The sequence below is a fragment of the Mesoplodon mirus genome (assembly GCF_964341445.2).
Source record: "Mesoplodon mirus genome assembly, chromosome: 9".
NCBI lineage: Eukaryota > Metazoa > Chordata > Mammalia > Artiodactyla > Ziphiidae > Mesoplodon > Mesoplodon mirus.
The window spans coordinates 39,564,019-39,579,040 of NC_138985.1; the positions used below are offsets into that span (position 1 = coordinate 39,564,019).

The 15,022-nt window shown below is 37.7% G+C and overlaps 1 protein-coding gene across 2 annotated transcripts in view; it reads right to left on the reverse strand.

The window, feature by feature from the left end:
• SLC25A40 (solute carrier family 25 member 40) overlaps positions 1-15,022 on the reverse strand; it is a 53,835-nt gene that overhangs the window by 16,505 nt on the left and 22,308 nt on the right. The window contains exons 4-6 of one of the 2 annotated variants that reach the window (XM_082632763.1): positions 13,139-13,259; positions 11,882-11,941; positions 10,001-10,107 (exon numbers count right to left, since the gene is read on the reverse strand). In XM_082632763.1, the coding sequence (XP_082488889.1) occupies positions 10,001-10,107; positions 11,882-11,941; positions 13,139-13,235 (264 nt within the window). In that variant the 5' untranslated portion in view covers positions 13,236-13,259. The remainder of the gene's footprint in view (positions 1-10,000; positions 10,108-11,881; positions 11,942-13,138; positions 13,260-15,022) is intronic. The other variant, XM_082632764.1, reaches the window with a different exon arrangement.

Consider the following 15,022-nt stretch of genomic DNA (forward strand, 5'->3'; position numbering starts at 1 on the left):
GGATGTCAAGCCTGTAAGGGGTCTGAGGCTTCACTCTACGTGCTAGTTAGCAAGTCAGCCTGCCACGGTATCACGAGAGACGGTAAGGACAGAACTCTCTGGGGCGAGACATACAGTTTATTACTTGCGGCAGTAGCAGCAGCCAGAGTATCAGCATTTTGATGCCTGTTTCCTGAGCCCCAATTTCCACAGGGCAATGTGAAGAAGGATAGATGACACCCAAACACACAGTGGGACTGCATTACAGGAAAGAAAATCTGACCTTAGAGAATCCAAATCCTTTATAATAGGAAGTAAGGATGCCATCCCCTTGCTCTAGAGGGAAGCACTGAATCTTCCAAGGTTATTCACTCTACAAACATCCTTGAAAAGATGGTCGGGAACAAAGGGCAGCCAGTGCCATGCTTACAAGATATGAAGAAATGTGAAACACTTTTGAAGAACTGTCTCCCTAGAAATGGGAATGGAGAAATCAATGTAATATTATTAAAATTCAAATAATCCCCAAAAAGGCAAGAAATGAGGGAAAAGGGGAGCAGTTAGGAAAAAAAAAAACCCATACAGAGATAGTAGATTAACACCCAACCACATGAAAAATTATATTAAAGGACTAAATTTCCCAATTAAAAGCCACTATATCAACAGGGCTCCTGTAAAACAACAGATGATCACAGCTAAAAGAACTGCAAAAGTCTCAGATCCTATCTGAAGAGCCTCTAGGGTAAAAAAACAAGGCACAACTATATCACTGTCTTGGAGTAAACGAATGGAAAAAGAGGCCATATAAACACTAATATGAGAAAGCTGAAAGGTGGCTATATTACATACAGATAAAAGACTTCAAGATAATGAACATTACTGGTGATAAAGAGATTTCATTATAATAAAAATGTATCAGAAAACATATCAAGTGAATGTTCCTAATGAGAGGTTCAAAACCCATGAAGCAAACCTGGCAGAACTAAAAAAGAAAACAGACAAATCCTCAATCATAACTAAAGTTTATTATATCCTCTATCAGAGAATGATAGAATAATTTTAAAAATCTGTAAGAATTCAGAAGATCTAAATGAAGCATCAGCCACCCTGACCTAATGGTTTATAGAACACTATACCCAACAACTGCAGAATACAGGTTTTAAAGTGCACTAAAAATAATCACCAAGACAGATCATACGTAGGTCCATTACACAAGACTCAATAAATTTCAAAAATCTGAAAACTTACAGAGTATGTTCCTTTGACCACATTGGAATTAAATTAGAAATCAGGAACAATAAGATATCTCGAAAAAAATCCAATTATTGGGAAATTGAATATTGGACTTCTAAATAATCCATGGCAAAAAAAATTACAAAGGAAATGAGAAAATATTTCAACTGATAATGGAAACACAACATCAAAATTTGTGGAACACATCTAATTTAGTGCTTTGAAGGAAATTTATGGCTTTAAATGCTGAGCTGAGAAAAGAAAGGCTGAAAATCAATAATCCATGTTTCCACCCAAGGAAGTAGAAGACAATGACCAAAATAAATCCAAAGAAGAATTCTGATTTCTGGTCCTATATGTAAAGAGCTTGGAAGTCATCACTTCCATCCTCACAACAAGAAAAAACCTGAACAAAATGAAAAATCAACAACTCCTCTTAGACTGATCAGAGAATTGAGGTCACAGGTCAAACTGCTGCCTTGAACACTGTGTCTTTTTTTCAGTAAAAAAGACAGAGACTCACTCACAGCTTAATAGAGTAGAAGCCCAAAGTAAGAAGCAGGAAACCAATAGGAAAACTTTATAATTGACAGATTGCTCAGTGTAGACTAACTCAAGAATCAAAAACTCTGAGGGGGCTACTGTAGGAGGGTCCTTATGCTTTCATGAGTTTCAGTTCCATGAGCCCTACCATATTCTCACTGTTAGGATCAGAGAAAAATCCCCTCCTGTTTCCAGCAGGGTAAGGGGAAAAGTAACCATTTTTGAAATATGCCCAAATCTCTATTCTCCTTTAAAAAAAACCTTACACTCAAGGGAAACTATTTTACTCTCTGAGGAGTCTCCAGGAAAACCCAAAGACAACAGGCAAGACAAAAACTAGGACAGTAGAGGAAATTTTAGTCTCTGACAACACAGCTATAACAAGCAGTAAACATAGCCTAATGTCTAGCCAGATAAAGCTCACATTAAAGGTCTATCTACCTCAGTTTTTTAACCAAATACATCATGTCCAGCTTTCAACGAAAAGAATTACAAAGCATGCTAAAAGGCAAAAAATATAGTCTGAAGAAACAAACGAAGCATCAGAACCAGATTCAGATATGGCAGAGATTTTGGAAGGATCAGGCTGGGGATTTTTAACTAACAATGATGAATATGCTAAGGGTTCTTTTCTTACAGTGCTATCAGAGAAGGAGTAGTGGAGAATCAGGACTTTTACCATCACTTGACAGTAATGAGACTACCGCCCCCCACCAGTGGCAGTGGAAATCACAAGGGGAGTGAGAAATTCCACACCCACTGTCTTAGTCTGTTAAGGCTGCTAAACAAAACACCACAGACTGGATAGCTTATGAACAACATAAATTTATTTCTCACAGTTCTTAAGGCTGGAAGTCCAAGATCAGGGTGCTGGCAAGGTCAAATGAGGGTCCTCTTCTGGATCTCAAGACTTCTCACTGTGTCCTCACAAGGCAGAAGGGGCAAGGGAACTCTCTGGGGTCTCTTTACTAAGGGCATTAATCTCACGAGGTCTCTGCCCTCATGGCCTAATCAACTCCCAAAGGCTCCACCTCCTAAAACACCTGCATCAGGCATAAGGATTTCAGCATATGAATTTGGAGGGGGACACAAACATTCAGACCGTACTGTCCAACAGCAAAGAGCCCTCTCCCATACCCTATGTGTCAGTGGAGGCTGAGTGAGGAACCTGGACTTCCAGTTCTGCCCGGACATAACAGGGTGGCACCCCTCTTCCTGAGTTAACAGTGTCAAAAAGGCCAGTTAAAATAGAATGTTTAAATGAGATTCAGAGTTGCATAACATAATACTCAAAATTTCCTGGTTTCAGTAAAAAAGAAAAAATCACTTGTCATTTTAAGAAGCAGGAAGAGGGAATTCCCTGGTGGTCCAGTGGTTAGGACTTGGCGCTCTCACTGCCAGGGGCCCGCCGGGTTCGATCCCTGGTCGGGGAATTAAGATCCCGCAAGCCGCACAGCATGGCAAATAAATAAATAAATAAATAAGCAGGAAGATGTCAGACTGAATGAAAAGAGACAATAAATAGATACCAACACTGAGACTGACAGAAATTAGAATTATCTGACAAAGATTTTAAAACAGTCAACATATGAATCACTGAATGATCACTTACAAACATGTCTGAAACTAATGAAAAATTAGAAAGCCTCAGCAAAGGAATATATACACAAAAACCTATAAATCAAAATGGGATCTTAGAACTGGCACCACAGAAATACAAAGGATCATAATAGATTACTATGAACAACTATATGCCAGTAAAATGGATGACCAAGAAAAAAATGGAAAAATTCCTAAATGTACACTCTCCAAACACTGAACCAGGAAGAAACAGAAAATACAAACAGATGAAATGCCAGTAATGAAACTGAATCAGTAATTTACAAACTCCCAACAAACAAAAGTCCGGGACCACATGGCTTCACAGGTAAATTCTACCACTTAGAGAAGAGTTAACACCTATCCTTCCAAAACTATTCCAAAAAATTGCAGAGGGAGGAACACTTCTGAACTCATTCTATGAGGCCAGCAATGCCCTGATACCAAAACCAGACAAAGATATCACACCAAAAAAGAAAATGACAGGCCAATATCACTGATGACACAGATGCAAAAATCCTCAATAAAGTATGAGCAAACCGAATTCAACAATAAGATAAACAATGATCAAAAGGGATCATACACCAGGATCAAGTGGGATTTATCCCAGGGATGCGAGGATGGTTCAATATCCATAAATCAATTATACACCACATTAACAAACTGAAGAATAAAATCCATATGATCATCTCTACAGATGCAGAAAAAGCTTCTGCAAAAATTCAACATTCATTCATGATAAAAACTCTCAACAAAGTGGGTATATGGTTATAGAGGGAACATACCTCAACATAATAAAAGCCATATACAACAAGCCCACAGCTAGCATCATACTCAACAGTTAAAAGCTGAAACCACTTCCTCTAATATCAGGAACAAGACAAGGATGCCCACTCTCACCACTTTTATTCACTATAGTTTATTCAACATAGTTTTGGAAGTCCTAGCCACAGCAGTCAGAGAAGAAAAAAAAAAAAGGAATCCAAATTGGAAAGGAAGAAGTAAAACTGTCACTGTTTGCAGATGACATGATACTATACATAGTAAATCCTAAAGATGCTAGCAGAAAAATACTAGAGCTCCTCAATGAATTTGGTAAAATTGCAAGAATGTAAATTAATACACAGAAATCTGTTGCATTTCTATACACTAACAACAAGCTATCAGAAAGGGAAATTAAGGAAATAATCCCATTCACAATCACATAAAAAAGGATAAAATACCTAGGAATAAATCTAAGGAGGTAAAATACTGAACTCAGAAAATTATAAGAAATTGAAGATGACACAAACAGATGTTCTTGGATTGGAAGAATTAATACCGTTGGGACTTCCCTGGTGGCGCAGTGGTTAAGAATCCACCTGCCAATGCAGGGGACACGGGTTCTATCCCTGGACCAGGAAGATCCCACATGCCGTGGAGCAACTAAGCCCGTGCGCCACAACTACTGAGCCTGCACTCTAGAGCCCATGAGCCACAACTACTGAGCCTGAGTGCCACAACTACTGAGACTGAGTGCCACAACTACTGAAGCCCATGCACCTAGAGCCCATGCTCCACAACAAAGGGAAGCCACCGCAATGAGAAGCCTACACACTGCAATGAAGAATAGCCCCCCCCACTCACTGCAACTAGAGAAAAAGCCCGTGCACAGCAACGAAGACCCAATGCAGCCCAAAATAAAAAATTAATAAAATAAATTTTAAAAAAAAGAATTAATAGTTAAAATGATCATACTACCGAAGGTAATCTACAGATTCAATGCAATACCTATCAAAATACCAATGGCATTCTTCACAGAACTAGAACAAATAATTCTAAAATTTGTATGGAAACACAAAAGACCCTGAATTGTCAAAACAATCTTGAGAAAGAACAACAAAGCTGGAGGTATCATTGTCCCTGATTCCAAACATATTATAAAGCTACAGTAATCAAAACAATATGGTACTGGCACAAAAACAGACACATAGATCAATAGAACAGAATTAAGAGCCCAGGAATGAACCCACACACTTAAGTGGGCAATTAATCTATAATAAAGGAGGCAAGAATATACAATGAGGAAAAGACAGCCTCTTCAATAAACAGTGTTGGGAAAACTGGACAGCTACATACAAAAGAATCAAACTGGACTACTCTCTCACACCATGCACAAAAATAAATTCAGGGACTTCCCTGGTGGCGCAGTGGTTGAGAGTCCGCCTGCCGATGCAGGGGACACAGGTTCATGCCCCAGACCGGGAAGATCCCACATGCCGCGGAGCGGCTGGGCCTGTGAGCCATGGCCGCTGAGCCTGCGCATCTGGAGCCTGTGCTCCACAACAGGAGAGGCCACAGCAGTGAGAGGCCCGCATACCACAACAACAAAAACAAAAAAACAAAAAAACAAAACTGCCTGCCAATGTATGGGACATGGGTTCAATCCCTGCTCCAGGAAGATCCCACATGCCACGGAGCAACAAAGCCTGTGCACAACTACTGAGCCTGTGCTCTAGAGCCTGCGAGCCACAACTACTGAAACCCGTACGCCTACAACCTGTGCTCCACAATAAGAGAAGCCACCTCAATGAGAAATGAGAAGCCCATGAAAGACCGCATGCAGCAATGAAGACTCAACACAGCTAAAAATAAATTAATTAATTAAAAAAAATTCAAAACGGATTAAAGACTTAAACTTAAGACCCGAAGGCAAAAATCTTAATAGAAAAAAACATAGGCAGGGGACTTCCCTGGTGGTGCAGTGGGTAAGACTCTGTGCTCCCAATGCATGGGGCCTGGGTTCAATCCCTGGTCAGGGAACTAGATCCCACATGCATGCCGCAACTAAGAGTTCCCATGCCACAACTAGGAGTCCACATGCTGGGCTTCCCTGGTGGCACAGTGGTTGAGAGTCCGCCTGCTGATGCAGGGGACACGGGTTCGTGCCCCAGTCCAGGAAGATCCCACATGCCGCGGAGCAGCTGGGCCCGTGAGCCATGGCTGCTGAGCCTGCGCGTCCGGAGCCTGTGCTCCACAACGGGAGAGGCCACAACAGTGAGAGGCCCGTGTACCGCAAAAAAAAAAAAAAAATAGTCCACATGCCACAACTAAAGATCCCCCATGCTGCAACGAAGATCCCGTGTACTGCAACTAAGACCTGGTGCAGCCAAATTAAATAAAATAAATATTTTTTTAAAAAGAAGAAGAAAACGTTGGCAGTATGCTCTTTGACATTGGTCTTTGCAATATTTTTTTGGATATGTCTCCTCAGGCAAGGGAAACAAAAGGAAAAATAAACAAATGGGACTACATCAAACTAAAAAGATTTTGCACAGCGAAGAAAACTATCAACAAAACTAAAAGGCTACCCACTAGAACAGGAGAAAATATTTGCAAATGATATATCCAACAGGTGGTGAATACCCAAAATATACAAAGAACTTATAGAACTGAACATCAAAAGAACCAAAAAAAAAAAACCTGATTAAAAAATTGGCAGAGAATCTAAACAGAAATTTTTCCAAAGAAGACATAAAGATGGCCAACAGGCACATGAAAAGATGCTCACCATCACTAATCATCAGGGAAATGCCAATCAAAACCACAATGAGATATCACCTCACACCTGTAAAAATGGCTATTATCCAAAAGACAACAAATAACAAGTGTTGGCATGGATGTGGAGAAAAGGGAACTCTTATGCACTGTTGGTGGGAATGTAAATTGGTGCAGCCACAATGGAAAACAGTATGAAGCTTCGTCAAAAAACTTTAAGTAGAAGTACCACATGACCCAGCAATTCCACTCGTGGGTATGTATACAAAGAAAACAAAAATACTAATTCAAAAAGGTGTATGCACCCTATAGTTCACTGAAGCATTATTTACAATAACCAAGATACGAAAGCAACGTAAATAGATGAATGGATAAAGAAAATGTGAGATACAGATACCTACCTATCTATTGATAGGTCGATAGATAGGTCTAAAATTTATATGGAAAGACAAAGAAAAGTTGGAAATAGCTAAAACAACTTTCAAAAAGAAAAATAAGAATAAAGTGGGAGGAATCAGTTTACCCGATTTCAGGACTTATTCTATAGCTACACTAAGACCATGTGGTATTGATGTAGGTAACAGACAAATGTTACAGAATAAACAACCTAGAAATCACACAATATGCCCAAGTGATTTCTGACAATGTGCAAAAGCATCTTAATGGAGGAAAGATAGCCTTTTCAACAAACGCAACTGGACAACCACATGCTAAAACAAAAAGGATCAAACTTCAACCTCAAACCCATACATTATATAAGAATGACTCAAATGGATCAAGGACTTTAAAAACAGGAGAAGAATCTTCAGATCTTAGGGTAAATAGTTCTTAGATTTGACACCAAAAGCATGATCTATAAAGAAAAAATTGACAAATTGGACTTCATCAAAATTAATAACTTTTACTCCATGAAAGACCTTGTTTAAGGGTATAGGAAGGGAAGTTAGAGTGGGAAAGAATGTTTAGTAATCACACATTCAACAAAGGACTCAGATCTAGATAGTATAAGGAGCATTTAAAACTTAACAGTAAAAATACCAACAGTTAAATTAGAAAATGGGCAAAAGACACGAAGAGCCATTTCACTGAAGAGGATATACTGATGGCTAATAAACATATGAATAGCTTTTCAACATCACTAACCACCAGGGAAATGTAAATTAAAACCACAATGAGATATTACTACACACCTATCATAATTGCTAAAATAAAAATAGTGACAACACCAAATGCTAGTGAGGTTGTGGAGAAATTAGATGAGTCATACACTGCCACTGGGAATGTAAAATGGTCCTACCAGTCTCGTAAACAGGTTGGCAGTTTCTTAAACCTTAAACATGCAACTACCATATGACCCAACAACTGCACTCATGGACATTTACCCCAGAGAAATGAAGACTAACAGTGATATTATGATTAATAATAAGAAATATACATTTTGGCCTTAATCCATGGTTCCTGGCACACAGCTCCAAAACTCTTATAATTTCCTAATTAATACAGAGCAAAGGAAGCATCTTTTGTTGATAATTTTTGGTCTTTTGTTCTCAGTCCTGAAATAGCTCCGGAGGATAAGAGGTGGAAGTAGTGTCTTTTGTTATTCACAACAAGCCTCTTTCAACCACACCTAAGTTTATGTTAATGAGGTGATTTTTGGAAAGGCCCTAGAGAACCAAAGGATGGGGGCTGGTTGCCAGGAGGAACCAACCACTTGATTAGAAGGCTGGAACTTTTAGTCCCACCCTCCCCACCCTACCCCAGTCCCCAACCTCAGGGGTTCTGGGAAGGGAGGCAGAACTGGAGGTTTAGTCAGTCACCAAGGGCCAGTAATTTGATCAATCGTGTCTATGTAATGAAGCCTCCATAAAAATCTCTAAAGAATGGCATTTGGAAGCTTCCAGGTTGGTGAACACAGGGAGGTGCTGGGAGAGTGACACACCTGGAGAGGACATGGAAGCTCCACACCCCTTCCCCCAAGTCTTGCCCTATGCATCTCTTCTATCTGGCTGTTCCTGAGTTGTATCCTTTCATAATCAACTAGTAATCTAGTAAGTAAACTGTTTTCTGAGTTCTGTGAGCTGTTCTAGCAAATTACTGAACCCAAGAGGAGATCTTGGGAACCTCTGATTTACAGCCAGTCAGTCAGAAACAGGTGACAACCTGGACTTGGAAGTGGCATCTGAAGTGGGAGCAGTCCTGTGGGACCTGACACTAACTCCAGGTAGATGGTGTCAGAATTGAGTTAAATTGTAGAATACCCAGTTTGTGTCCCCTGGAGAGTTGCTTGGTATGGGGAAAAAAACCCACATATCGGTTCAGAAGTGTTCTAAGTAGAATGTTCAGAGAGAAAAACCGTGAGCAGTTTTTTCTTAAACTTACTTTCACACAAAAACCTGTGAATGAATGTATGTAGCAGTTTTATTCAGAGCCAAAAACTGGAAACCACTCAGAAAACAAACTGTGGTACATCCATACCATGTAATACTAGTGAGTAATAAAAAGGAACAAACTATTGATACATTAAACAACTTGAATGAATCTTCAGATAATTAAGTGAAAAGTGCCAAACCCAAAATGTTCTATGTTATTTCATTTATGTAACATTCTTGAAGTGACAAAATTATATAAATAGAAAACAGATTAGTGATTGCCAGGAGTTAAGAAGTGGATGTAGCTATAAAAGGGAAATAGGAAGAATCCTTGCGGTGATGGAATTGTCTGTATCTTCACTGTATCAATGTCAATATCCTGTGGTCTACTGTACTCATCTTGTCACATGTTACCACTGGGGGAAACTGGAAAAAGGGTACAGAGGGTGTGTCTGTATATTTTTCTTAAAATTGTATATGATCTACAAGTATCTCAAAATAAAAAAGTTTAAGAAAACCTACTCCCTAAGCATAAACAGATGAAAATAAAGTTAGCAAAGAATTAAAAGCAAAAAAAGTACTTTCCCTTTCCTGCTTCAATGTCTACTTTTTAACTGTGGATAAGTATGCTAACTACCTGATGGACATTTACTCTCCTGTAATCGTTAAATATTTCATATATAAGAGTAAGTATTAGAATAGAAAACATACTGTGATTATAAATAATATAATCTCTTTACCAATGTTCCCTGGAAATGTCCTGGCTTCTTATACCATGCTTTGTTGCCTTCCTCTTCACAGACACATAGATGATCCATAAGTCCATTACTATATAAGAAACATTTTCCTAACAAAGAAGATTCTAACAGTCAGTGATTATTTCACAAAACTGTATTATTTTTACATATGAACAAAATGAAAGTACGATGAGCAGGCTACACAAAGACATAACTTTGTCTTCACCTTTTAGGATGAAACATAATTTGATTTGTTTAATGACATAGCACTGGGCTGTAAACTCACAGTGGTGAAAAGCAATTGAGTAAATTAGTGGATTACGTTTTCAGGACTTCAGTCAGCAAATGCACATGGAAATAAATTGTTTTCGGTTATCTGAGGGAGTGGAGAGGGAAGACAGAGGAGAAAACCTGTTTTGAAAAGACAGCATGGGTGTACATCTTCTCTATTTGACCAGAAGAAAACCCTGCGGTATGTAAGGGCAATTCAGACAAAAATATATTATGAAATCTAATGTATATCTGAAAGTTGCTAAGAGAGTAGACCTTAAAAGATCTCATTACATGGAAAAAAATTTATTAACTATGTGAGGTTATGAAAGTTGACTAAATTTATTGTGGTAATCATTTTTCAATATATACATATATGAAATCATTACAGTGTACACCTAAAACTAATACAATGTTATACATCAATTGAAAAAAGACTGAAAAAATATGTTTTTCTCAACCAACGTAAATAATGCTGTGCTTTGTCCCTTTCTCTGTATTTATACTGCTCAATCTAGACATTTGTCAGCTCCCTCTTAACTGACTACAACTTTCTCTAATAATGATCCTTCCCATTATTGGATTCATTCTTGCTGCCAAAACTGTCTTCTCTATTTGACCATATATAATTGTCAATTTCATAATACATTAGTCTAACTTTAATGTACAGGAAACTACTTTACTTTTCAGTCTCTTCCTACAATCCATCTATCCTTTCAGCCACCTGAAACAATGCCTGATGTTCATTGTCTCACTGCTATGCATTCGAGAGTGGCATTTATGTCTGTGAGAAAGCTAGCTTTCTCACAGTCTGTTTTCTGCTATTTAAAAATGTTTGAAACAGCATTATCTTTATAAAACTGCAAAATATTGATCAAGGAATCACTATTTTTGCCCATCTAATAAAAACATATAACTACTCTTTCTTCTCAAAGTCCACATAAGCTATAATGTCCAGCAATTAACCAAGCTGCCTGGTAAAATAATGACTTTCCTATCACTATTCAAGCAACAATTAGATGACTGTTGGATGAATACTGTAGGATGAGCACAGCTCTTGGACTAAAGTAGGAAGCTAGATTCTAAAATGCCTTACAAGTTTAATTCTGTTCTTACTTGTGAGGCATATACTCAAATATAAAATTGTCCTCTGCTTTAATTAGTAGGTTCATGAAAGTGTTATATGTTTTATATACACATACACACAGGCAGTTGACCCTTGAACAACACAGGTTTGAACTGTGAAAGTCTACTTATGCAGATTTTTTTCAATAGTAAATACTACAGTACTAGACAATCTGTAGTTGGTTGAATCCAAGGATGAGGAACTGCAAAAACAGAGGAACTGTGGACACTGAGGGCCAACTATAAATTACAGGCAGTCAACTACATGGACAGTGGGCAGTGTTAACCCCCTCATTGTTTAAGGGTCAACTGTATTTGTTTTCTGCCTAGACCTCATCATGTACAACTAAGAAATGAGAAAATGTTTCTGCATGAGGATAAAGCCATCAATTTTTAAAAACTAACAAAAAGAATATTATTCAAACAAAAATGAATACAGCGACATTTAAAAATCTAACATAATGTTTTCAGGATAAGCAGAACACATACCTTTGGGGAATGGGTTGTTTTGGGCTTGGAGTCGAATTTTAACAACATCAAAGGGTGTCACTATGAAGATACATAAATCTCAATTAACAAGTGATACCTACAAATTGTATAGACATTTGTCCAAAGAACACAAAATAAACCGAATGATACCTTTCCTCATGACTATATAATGGGTAAGATTATTTATCTTAAAGTGGTTTTGAGTGTTAACATTCTAATTTCTTGCCCTTGAATTTTGTTAAAAGAGTACCAATGAGAAAATGTAATTACTTCTCTCACAAGTACTCAACTCTCATTTATAATATTTCTACAACTATAATTCCCTTAGCATTAAAACTAAAATACTAGTATTTATAAGAAAATATGTTATCTAAAGGTAAAGAATGAAAGTTCCAAAAGTCCATTTAAATATTTGAGAATAACTCTGTATTACAAGTAATCAATAATCAAACAATATAAGTCTTCCTATTCTGTTAAATTCACCTATATCAAACAAAAACTACAGATAATGCAAATTTGAGTAAGCTAGTCATAAATCATCCTTACTACCACACTGTGTAACTCCATTTGGGAACAGTGAAGCAAAGGAGAATGGTTTTAATTTGCAGGACGTCACATTAGAAATCTCTAAAGCCTTTACAACCCTAGCATTCTGACCTAAAGACACTACATTCTAAAGCAATTAGTTTACATTTTTTCTAATCATCTGCTATCTTATTTAAATAAACTAGCCAAGTTAAATTCATTAAAATGCTAAACTGTCACCTAACTGTCATTTGGCTGTGTCTACAAGAAATTCATTAAAAAAGACAGAAAAATGTGGTCCAGAGGAATTTAAGCAATTCACTGTTACTAAAGCAAAGTAAAATATAATTTGAATTTGTTGCTACTATAAGTTGTTCAATTTCTGTATTTTTCATTATGCTAATATTTTATTCCATCTTCTTACTGTCTATTAAAAAAAGGATAATAGAGTCATAAAAGTTTAATACTGATAGGGACCTCAAAGAACTCCTAAGCCCCTAATTTTAAAGATGGAAAATTAATTTCAAAGAGAATAAGGACTATCCCAACGTGCATTCACCCTGAGAATGGCAAAGCAAGGACTAAAATTCTAGTCTCTTGATTCTCTGTCCAGGGTTCTTTTCATGTTATCATGATGAAGCATGAATGATAATATGATCATTATTTCACAGATAGTAAAACTCAAATGGAACCAATGATTCATTCAGTTACATAATCTACATATTATTTTACCCATCAGTGATGTCAGTATAGCGCCAGTACAAGAGGCAAGCATTTGTTGAAGAGGAGTCACTTTGATAACTGGTGGCCCCTCTGCTCCAGGATCCATATTTTTAACTAATAGAAGAAAAATCTGTTAAAGAAAAGCAAGATGTAAAATAAAAGTGTAATAGAAAATGCCCTTAAAATCAACAGCTAAAAGTTAAATAAACTATAAAAACAATAACCAGTATTACTATCAAAGCACATGTTGTTGGACTTCCCTGGTGGCGCAGTGGTTAAGAATCTGCCTGCCAATGCAGGGGACACGGGTTCGATCCCTGGTCCAGGAAGATCCCACATGCCGCGGAGCAACTAAACATGTGCGCCACAACTACTAAGCCTGTGCTCTAGAGCCCGTGAGCCACAACTACTGAAGCCCACATGCCTAGAGCCCGTGCTCTGCAACAAGAGAAGCCACTGCAATGAGAAGCCCATGCACTGCAATGAAGAGTAGCCCCCGCTCACCGCAACTAGTGAAAGCCCACGAGCCGCAACGAAGACCCAACACAGCCAAAAATAAATTAATTAATTTAAAAAATAAAAATAAAAAATAACCACTCATGGCCAAAAAAATAAAATAAAACAAATTTTTTTTTAAAAAGGGAATTCCCTGGCAGGCCAGTGGTTCAGACTCCATGCTTCCACTGCTCAGGGCCCAGGTTCGATCCCTAGTCCAGGAAGTAAGATCCTGCAAGCCCCACGGTGCAGCCAAAAAAATAAAATAAAACAGATGAAAAAGTAACCACTGGCAACATACAGTATCATCTTTCCAAATGTCTATGTGCATAAAAACACATATATGTATATGTATAATATACGTATACACACACGAAGATCACAGCTAACTAATCAATTACGTACAAACATTCGTATTATCTGTGTATATGTATTCCTGTATCTGTGTACATGCACCTTTTTTGAAAGACAAAATAGATCAATACTACTCATATTGTTTAGCAGCCAGCTTTGACACTTAAAAATGTATTACAAACATGCCAATAAATAGATTTACATTATCATTTTTAATGCTTACATGGTTTTTAATTATATTTATTTAGTCATCCTCATATTCTTATTTAGGCTACTGCAAATTTATCATTAATTCATTAATTTCATAAACTCTCATATAAATATCCTTATACATACATCTTATTGTAGTGTTCCTACAATTACTATAGAAAAAAAAGTAAGATTGCTGGGCTAAGCTCAAAACTTGAGACAAATTGCCAAAATGCTTTCCAGAAAGATTGGACCAACTTCCACATTGGCAATAAATGAGTTCCTATTAGCCCATAAATTCACCAAACGCCCTCTCATATTACATATCATTTAGTTTTTCTAAACCATTTGGAAGTAGATTGCCATACATCACACCCCTTTCATCCTAAATACCTCAGAATATTCCTATATCATCAAGGTACAATTATCAAATTGAGGAAACAACATTGATAGTACTCTACAGTTCATTTTCCAATTTTGTCAATTATCCCAGTAATGACCTTTATAAAAATGAATGGTACTTTTATTGCTTATTTTTTTTACTTTTTATTTTTTTTTAATTTCTTTATTTCATTTTTGGCTGCGTTGGGTCTTCGTTGCTGTGCATGGGCTTTCTCTGGTTGGGTCGAGCAGGGGGCTACTCTTAGTTGCAGTGCACAGGCTTCTCACTGCAGTGGCTTCTCTTTGTTACAGAGCACGGACCCTAGGCACGCGGGCTTCAGTAGTTGTGGCACACGGGCTCAGTAGTTGTGGCTCGCGGGCTCTAGAGTGCAGGCTCAGTAGTTGTGGCACATGGGCTTAGCTGCTCTGCGGCATGTGGGATCTTCCCAGACCAGGGCTCGAACCCGTGTCCCC